This window comes from Daucus carota, chromosome 6 (genome assembly GCF_001625215.2).
Source record: "Daucus carota subsp. sativus chromosome 6, DH1 v3.0, whole genome shotgun sequence".
Taxonomy (NCBI): domain Eukaryota; kingdom Viridiplantae; phylum Streptophyta; class Magnoliopsida; order Apiales; family Apiaceae; genus Daucus; species Daucus carota.
In genome coordinates, this window is record NC_030386.2 from 28,695,508 (window position 1) to 28,705,730 (window position 10,223).

General features: G+C 33.1%; 1 protein-coding gene and 1 non-coding gene across 2 annotated transcripts; both read right to left on the reverse strand.

The window, feature by feature from the left end:
- Window positions 1-5,548: 5,548 nt before the first annotated feature.
- Window positions 5,549-6,823, reverse strand: LOC108225274 (uncharacterized). Its single transcript, XM_017400105.2, has 3 exons — window positions 6,508-6,823; window positions 6,192-6,414; window positions 5,549-6,061 (listed from the first exon to the last, which is right to left on the reverse strand). Exons 1-3 carry the CDS (start codon window positions 6,781-6,783, stop codon window positions 5,625-5,627), a joined length of 936 nt encoding a protein of 311 aa, XP_017255594.1. The 5' UTR covers window positions 6,784-6,823; the 3' UTR covers window positions 5,549-5,624.
- Window positions 6,824-10,030: 3,207 nt separating this feature from the next.
- TRNAG-GCC (transfer RNA glycine (anticodon GCC)) lies at window positions 10,031-10,101 on the reverse strand. The gene has a single exon. It is a non-coding gene; the product is annotated as a tRNA-Gly (tRNA).
- Window positions 10,102-10,223: the final 122 nt, after the last annotated feature.

Below are 10,223 nucleotides of genomic sequence, written 5' to 3' on the forward strand. Positions count from 1 at the left end.
ATTTTTAACCTCTACTTCATTTTTATTGTTTCTCCGACGTGGAGCGCGAGTGGGATTTTATTAAGTAAATTTATTAATATAGAGAAACAAGTCTAAAATATAAATAGACAAAAGTTGTTATTAAGTAAATTGAATTATTTTTAAATTTTATTTGATAAATATATAAGACAATGATTTGTTTCAATTTTATTTATCAAGCACATATTAATGATAAACAAATTACATATTATAATATAATTACTCAGTTAATATAAAAATACTATAAAGTTTTGAATCACTATTTCCATCATTCTTCAATTTACTCGTATCGTAGGCAGATATATCATGGAAATTCTGACCCACCCATCTGGATGACCCAAGTCAATTGACTCGTGCTATGATATAACTGTACATATTTCGGCTTGAAAAAGAACGGATGAGCAAGGAAAGGTCAAACAAACGGAAGACATTGCAGGGTCCCTGTTTCTTCGGGAACACTATACTAATCCACCTGGACTCTAGTAATTTCCTGGAAACAATTATTTAGCCATTTGATTCGTGCCAGAGAAGCCGAATATAGTTAAGCAAGAAAATAAGATAAAAATTAAAGGAATGACGTCAATTTATCTTATCAGTTTGATTGGAAAATAAAATAGAAAACATATTTAATTGTTTTAAAAAAATATTTATATTTATATTAAGTTGATATTCTCATGGTAGTTTCGTGCTAGGTTTTTGATTTTTCAGTTTTATACTGATCAACAAATGATTTTGATCCCTTACAAAAAAAAATAAAAATGATTTTGATCGACAAATGATTTTGATATATGAATTTGTTGATACCGGATTCCACAATTGGAGGTGTGTACCTCGATAATAATACATGCAGAAAAATGACTTCCAAGATTTATATTCAAATTATCTTCTTTTATTTTTTAATTCGAGAATGATGTTTCATAATAACTTATTCTATTTTTTTTTGACAAACAAATATTTTTATTAACAGAAATCACTTATCGGAACACAGCCAGGACAAACTCCCAAACTGTCAACTACAATCTAATTGTGAAACAAAGAACGAGCTACACAAATAGTCGTTTTGTTTTGTTTTCAGATCGCTTAACACATTGAATATATAAATTCTTTGATCTAAAAAGTAATACAATGAAATATCGAGCAATCCAACCTACATCACTTATGAAACTGGTAGCATCACAATTGACCTTCACATAAGCATCATCTGTAACCCAACGTTCAGAACTATCAGTTGTATCCACTGATATTGGAGCAACAAGGACTCCCAAAATATGAACAAATTTTTGTTGTGAAAGGTGAGCTTTTACGATATCCACCGTCATCCCAGAATCGATGCAAGTCTTACAGATCACCCAAGATACCGTATGAATCCTTTTTATAGAAACCTCCGACAACGATACGAAAACACACACAAAACACAAAACATGACATACTAACATCCCAAAAATATGGGCGCGGTCTTGATAACAAGGTACTCAACAAGATCTTACTGATCTTGGTTTATTGAAAAACTGAAATAGAGAATAGAGGATGGGAGAGCGAAGATGATTAACCGGGATGAAGATTTAGAAGATGGAGAAGTTGTGGCTAGACACGGGAGTCGACTCTCAAAACAGGGGAGGTAGAGAGAAAACCCTAATTTTTAATTTTTCCTTGATTAAAATATGTTTAATTAACTTATTCTATTTAATACCTACTAGCTTATAGCCCGTGCAATGCACGGGAGATTTTTAATTATTTATAAAAATTTTAAATATATTTTAAATGGTGCGAAAAAATTGAATTTATAAATAATAAATCAAAATTTTCAATAAAATAAAATTCAAAATTATGATTTGTTTGTAAGTTCGAACTGTTGTAAATACATCATCACAGCCATTAATGCCTTCAAATAAACTATTATAATCAAGTCATTTCTTTTCTTGTATGTATCATGCCAAAGTATTAAATTCTTTCTATTAAATTTTAATAAAGTTTTGAAGTGAATATGCGAGACCAACTTCTATTAGAATATATTTATAAATGTATTTTATATTAAAATTATTATAATTTGATTTAATTATTTTTCTAAATTATGGTTTTAGATTAAAATTGATAAACATAATTTGTTTTGAATTAAGAAAAAGAATCATAAACATGCGATAAGAAAAAGTTATATGATTAAGTAGAACCTGTTTTGGATTAAGAAAAAATTTTTGTATGCGTTCCTCACGTAAATCCTGCTTATTAATTTTAAAATATATTATATAAAAATTGTGACGGTGCGATTTATATATATATATATATATATATATATATATATATATATATTTGAAATAGATGGTGCAATTTATATGATTCTACAAATAAAACTGGCACGAAATATTTATTTTACATTAAAAAAAAATCATAAACACATGAAAGATAGAATTTGTTTCAGATTCAGAAAAGAAATCATAAACATGCAAATAGCTATCAGTTGCCTTATAGGACAGAAGTTAATTTTATTCTAATCTAACGGTGCTTATTTGTTCAATATATGATCCAACGGATGATAAGCTTTTGGACCATAAAACCATGCGGCCAAATTATCTCCCTTACGCTTATTATATATAAGTAGGGTCTTACTCCAGTACAAACTCCTTACTGTATAAACGTACAAACCAGTGATTATAACAATAATATTTAGTGATTAGCATATTTTAATTTAACAAATACATACATACATTCATCACCACCGCCACCACAATCACCACCACCACGACCACCCCACCCACCACCACCACGACTGCCCAGCGCCACTCTCTCTCTCTCCACCATCCACCACCAACCACCACTGCCCAGCGCCTCTCTCTCTCTCACCACCACCCACCACCTATCACCACCCACCACCACCAACCACCACCACCACTGCTAGCGGCTCTCTCTCTCTCTGGTTGTTCCCTCACTGATTAGTGCTATACACACACAAACACACACATTCACCACTGCTTTTCTCATCTCCCTCAATCATGTCTCTATCCCTCAATCGTGTTTCTAGCACTGCCCTTGCGCCGGCGTCGCGGTTGCCGCCGGTCGCGCTGCACCACCACTCGGCTATGTCGCCCCGTAAGTGCTCCCCTCCCCTTATCTCTCCATCAGACCCTCCTGGTAGATTTAGTGATTATGTTCAATCATTTAGTGATTGTGTTCAAGTCATTTAGTGATTGTTTGTACGTTTGTACACTAAGGAGTTTGTATTTGAGCACTTTCCTATACAAGTATATAATGTGAATGGGTTGATTAACTAATTTTGTATAAGCAGTCAACTGAGAGACGTCTCTTATTTTTACTCCAAAAACAATCTAGGTGTCCAGACACTCACATACATGATATACATGTGAATATTTTCTGACAGACGTGCCTCTTATTTTTGGGCTTTTACTTGTTGGGTGTTGACCATTTAACAAGTTTGGGCTTTGGTTTGGATATCTTAACACTCATGTATAAACATAAAGTGCGAAACATGATTCAAATGCGATTCACTAATTATTTTTGATAAATGAGGCATATTGTTGCTGTTATAGTTTTAAAAAGTTACTACGAGTACTAAACTATATACGCCACGTTTACTCGCTTTAAATCGTCTCAGAAGACTGTAGTTAAATCTTCTGTCAAAAAAAAAAGGCTAGTAGTTAAATCATGACTTCAGAGTTCAGGAGGTATGATCGATTCCAAAGATAAGGATGGGTAACTAATCACTTGCTAATTACATGGATGGCGTAACAAGTATGATTAATTAATCACGATTAGGATAAGCACAAAGTACCAAAATATATAAATTAAGAAGATAATACAGATCTTTAATTTCACTTTTCACTTTGGTTCAGATTATAGATTATTTTAGTAATAAGTTCATTATTCTTTTCACTTTACTTTTACCCTTTTTCCCAACCCTAATGATTTCAGTTAGGCGACCTTTTGTTTATGTAAAGTAATGTAGCTACATGACGATCTTAAATTTAATGAATATTTATCAGCGTTACTTTTAAATTGATATCATTTTAGTTTTTGGTTTAGTTGATAAGAAAATCCTTTCTACTACTTCGTATAAACATGATCATTATTAACAAACATGATCACTTATTCACTTTAAACAAAATAAACACTGAATTTGATAATTATATACCGACGATCATTTGTTAAATCTGAATCATAAATTCTGAATGATTAGTGTATCTGGACGAACGATAATCTTAATGCTGGATGAACGATGCCATTTGATTAATATAAAATTTGAAATTTCTGAATGGTAATATTTATCTTATAACTAGTATATTACTTAAAAATTATTTTAAAATTTAAATATTTGACACTTGGCATCTTTATATACATATAAGAGTTTTGGTCATATAATTAAAAATATTATTTTTGAATAAAAATATTAGATTAATGTTTTTATCAATAAAGTCAAATATATTAAATATGAAAAAAAAATAGATGACTTTCCATTAACATTCAATTTTAATTTCAGTGAATTGGACCTTAGGCGAAAAGAATGAATACACCATCTATTTTTAAAAATTGGTTGAGCGTGTACTTATTATACAGGATAGAAAATAAAATAGATTGTGATGGAGAATTGCATCTGGACCACACTGCCTTCACTTTTACAAGCCAGTCGTTCAGCAGATTTTTTGATCTCATCCCGAAAATTAGGTGTCGTCCAGTGTCATGAATATTCACCCAAACAATCTGAACAGCTGAACGAGCCTGTTCCCTGTGGTTAAGTTATTAACAAATGACCCCTTACTCAAAATTAGAGGTTCTCTTGACGCTGCTACCCCTCCCCCTGTCCGTCTCTAATGCTATATGAATACTTTTATGAAGAAATTTAAAATTTTAGAGGATTTCTAAATGGGATGTTTAAAATATCATCAAAAATTCATCTGAAAATATTTCCATTGCTTTTATACCGGAGATGCAATAGTATCTAAAGGTAGCTAACAAATGTTATCGGCTTTTCGCAACTTCCTCGATGGTTGAAAGTATATATTTTTGTTTGAAGATATTTAATATCATAATTCATACCTACTTTATATATTTTTGATTAAAATTTATATTTGGTATATGATGATTATGTAGACAACTTCAATTTCTTTAAGTTGTCGCAATCCTAAGGTGTCTCCAACTGAGTTGAATGAATTTTGATCCGTTATATTAGATTTGGATTTTATGCAGATTCTAGATGAATTATTATAGAATTGATATAGATAATTCAAAATCACAAGGATTTTAGTGGGATATTAAAAATTCTAAAACATATTGAATATTATTATAAAATCAATTATTTCAAGAAGTTTAAAAATATCCCTCAAACACTTTGAATATAGTACTTTATGCCGTTCAACTATGGAGCTAGTTCTCTTTTACTGCTGGTGCATATTTAAGTAATCAGTATTTGTTCTGCACCTCGAGGATGGACCAATTACTATTGACTTGGTTTATGTTGCTGGAACTAAGTAGCTGCACTAATCTTGCACAAACTCCAGTACTTCATTCTTATATACAAAACTTTTATAGCTTCCAAAAGTCACAAAACTTTTATATTTTATTCATCGTACAAGACTTTTAATCTTACTTGATGACAATTACAAAACTTTTATAGCTTGGCAATGCAAAGCAGGCGAAGTCTCAAGCAAATCAAAGGAAAGCATTGAGGCCCTCCTCTGTCTTGGCCGCGACCATTCCACAAAGCGTCCCCCTGATGGCAGGACTGCTGTGGTAGCACTCACCTCCCGGACACCAACCCACTTAGCTTGCATGTACTTCTGCTTCCTCCATGGAGCAATATGCATTTTCCTTTCTTTCATGCACTTTTTGGAAGCAGAACATAAAATCTTCACCACAGCTCTCAGCCTTTCAGTTTTTCCAACATACACCTCAGGTAGTCGGTTGGTCAGTTGGCAGTAATCTTCTCCAGCTCTGGCTATCTCAAATTCAGCTCGGAAATTTAACTCAATAACCACTCTGATTTCTCCTTTGTTGATACTTGAGTTGTCTACCACTTCTAAATATGTATGATCCCCTGTATGGATTACAATCATGTCAAATATAGTCCCATAGATGTTTAGAAATATCACGGGGAGTGTCATGTCATGACCTTAAATACTTTATTAACTACTGTGATGCTTTCTTAACTAATGACATAAAATTACCTGATGGGATTTCTTTTGTACTCATCCACTTCGACTTGCATATGGCACAATTGTACTTTGCAGTTTGAAGGCGGAGAGATATTTCTTTTTGCAGGCAATTTCTGCAATCTGCCAACGGTTTCCGACAAACACAAGTAGTACCTCCCAATTTTATGTCCCTTATAGTCTCTTTGGTTGTTTTTCTTATCTTTGACTCTGCAGAGCTGCTCCTTCGCAAAGTTGCCTGCAAATGTGATCAAAGGAAAAACAATCAGTTTAATTCAAAAACCACAGATACAATATTATGGACAGTGGACACATTCCTAAGGAAAGTAACCTGTAGAAGTTGGTCTTGTGATTCCCAAAACACCTTATTCTTCTCAGCACTGCAAGAATCTACATCATCATCATCATCATCCATTTCCTCAGCAACATAATCTCCAGAGCTATCACTATTGCCAGAAGAAAAATACGAGCTGTTTGACGATTCTAAACCCTCTTCCAAAAATCCAAATATCATGACACTAGGACTTGCTGGATCACCTGAATAATTTTTTAAAGTGCGATCAGACTCTTGGCAATCAGCCAGACTTCTAGGAAACTCTCTAGACATGTTATAATCTTACAAAGTCTTTATGTGCTTGAATGTATCAGATGGCAGGGTTGCCCTTTTATAGTCAACTTCTGATGCCTCTATGACCCACAACTCTGCTGATATAGTCCACTTTTTGTCTATATGGCATGTGATAATTTGATAAAGAACCTAAAAGATATTATTAGACATTCTCACAGCTGAGATCCACGTCAGTCTGGCCAATGATCTGAGCTCAAGAATACTTATCAGATTATTTGGATATTCTAATCCAACTACTTTATTTAAAAAGAACTTATTCTGTAACAGGATTATATAAAAATTAGATTAATTAAGCCACTAGTCTTGGTCCTAATCTTCTGCAGCAAACTGATCTAGTGACATAATTCCAGCTGGTAAATTTTGTAATTAAGCGCAGGTTGCACAAACCCGACCATGTAATGTCTAACCTTGTACCACACAAGTGGGCCTGGCATAGAAAATTTGGGACATTCCTAAAAGTTATGCGAATACTGGAAGCAGTCACAAATTGGCATCTTACTATTCCAAATCATTATCCTACAGCAAACCACCACCAAATATAATAGTTCACACATTTGTTTTCATCACTTCACTCATGGAACTCGAGTAATAGTTTTGATTGTATTGTCGAACTTGTTAATATGCTAGATGTATAGGGCATTTTAAGGATTCCAAGTAGAAATTGTTAGAATAGTTTTGATACCATGTTAAGTTACCAACTCTTCGTTATCTTTATGTTAGTATATATAATTAATATGTATACTGTGTTAATGTTGATACTATTAAGTTGTTTCTTTTGTACCACAAAGTGGCTTTTTTGGATCAGTATCACATCATTAGCATTAAAAATTGGCCACAATATGCAGCAGATCAATGGAAAGGAAAAGTATTATAAGAACAAGATTACCAGAAAAAATGTCCCAAAGATTCTACCGTAAAAAATGGAGGAAAATAGATACACTGTTCCCTACACAAAACTAGAGGCATGTATCAAGTAACATGCTCTAGAGTTTTGTTATCAGAACTATAAAACAATCAAATACATAATTAACAAAAATATCACCAACAAAGGACCGTTTATTTATTCTCATAGAAACTAGTCTTCTGTACCTCAAAATCCAATTTTAACCATTCAAAGTTTAAAAAAATGCTATAAAAAATCAAAATCACCAAGCAGAATGTCTCTTGCAGACATTCTTCTTTTTGGTAGCCCATATATCTATCTTCACGACCTTCTGAACAAATATCGGAACTTAACTTATTCATTTGGTGGGCCAGAAAAGGACAATTATTTGGCTTATTAATTTCTTAATAGAATCTGAAGTAATTCAATAGTGCCAAGCTGTTTAGTGAGTGCCTGCTAATAATTGTTAGTGGATATGCTGGTATCTTCTAGGATGCTAGTTTTATAGACATTTTCTGCTTTTGTGGAACTTCCTAACAGAACCTAGTTAGGAAAACATTTACATATTGTCGTAAGATTAGGGGCAGCAGCAGCACAGAAGCTCGTGGATTACTAGCTAATAGCTATACCCTTCCAATAAATAGGCTAAAATGTAGTAACAAGTTAGGTTCAATATTATAAAAATTATACTGACATGCTTCAAAGTCGAAAACTCAATAGTTATATGCAACTGAGAAACAAGAGATAAGGAAGACGTCGTTATCATTGCTGATGAAAGGATTAACTAATACATGCAATTAAGTAATTAACCATCTGATGTCTGGGGATAAGTTTTTATTATCTTTCCGTCACTGTCAAACTGTCATCCACACTACAAATTTACTTGAGAGAAAGTAAAAGTAGACAAGCAACATTATGGCATCAACAAGCAAATTTAAAAATATGAAGAAAATTCGAACAATGATCTGATATAATAATGCTGTATTATAACGACGTCCATTAAATAATTAACATTAACATAAAAGTGCCCGAATAATAGTACTAAATAGGCTGAGCTCATTAAATAATCATAAACAAATTAAGGTTATCAAATAGCAAGGTTTTCTAGTAACAAGTAGGCTGAAATGTGACACAGCATGATAGATACTAAAATCTGGATCTGAGATAAAAAGAACGGGGCAGGTGAGATCCGAGATGCCAAAAGCAGAAGTTAAACCTTGCAAAATTAAAATTTGACAGTGATGGAAGTATATTTTAACAGCAAAGTACACAAAAGTGATGGAAAAGTTGGTTCATGGCACACCTAAGAAGTTCACTTAGTCACTTCTATCTTCTATTTATGTAAGATTACAAATTATAACAATCACATTTTCCACTAAGCCTGTTCTCACCCAGAAAGCCAATCAAATAGACAAACGGAAAAACTAATGCTTTTTTATCGCAGAACACCAAGTGAAAGTGCTAAAATATGAGATCATATATGACGAGAAATTGAGCATCAAATAATTTTGGTACACATATGTCATTTTTAGAATGAAGTTTGTTTTTGTGGTCTTGGAAACAATCTTTAACAAGAAAATAAAAAAAAAATAGGAAAATGTTGCCTAGGTCTGAAACCTTCTTCGTATCCGGATAATGGGGGAGACTTGTGCACTTTTACGCATGCTATATCGCGATTTCATAATGCATTTGGTAGCATGTGTATTCCACTCATCAACCTTGTGTTAAGCAACCACATGAAGAACATCAACTTACAAACATCTAAAATAGATTATTTCGGTCAATTTTATACGGGTTCTGGCTACTACTGCAACTGTTTTAGAATCGCCACCTCTTAATTCTATATGTGTCAGTCAGCTCCAATGGCTACTTAATGTAATCTGTCCCTTTTTTGAATTTTATATCGGAAAATCAAAAGCCTAACAAACAATTTGCATAATTTATTCAAGACTTCAGGCCAAAACCAAACATATTTCTCATATGAAAGCAGGACTAGTACCCATATCTTACCCCTTTTTCACGAGGTCGAGATTTTATTTCTGCGAAAAACCCTATTTGAAGCTGAGAAGTAAAAACAAGATCAAAATTCCAAAATCCATCTCAAAATTGAACAAAGTAATCACAACTGTATGTAATTCTAAGGGTTTTACATATAACAAAATCAGAGCAAACAGTCATCCCAAAGAAACACAGAATAACCACAAGATACAAAGATTTTACAGTGAAAAAAATACTTTACCCTAGCTCCTTCCTCGTGGCATTGCAGTTCGTTGCAACAATGTACATTCAATAAATTACGTGAATTAGAAATGAAGAACAATAACTAATCTTGAAGACAAAAAATGCACCAGCCGGGAATCGAACCCGGGTCTGTACCGTGGCAGGGTACTATTCTACCACTAGACCACTGGTGCCTTGCTGAGACATCGATTAACCATATAAAAGAGTCGTTATCGATTTTATAAAGCTGTGCACGAGACTAGTAAAAATGCTCAATTTCTTTAACCGAGAGAAATACCACGAGCACAGATCAAAT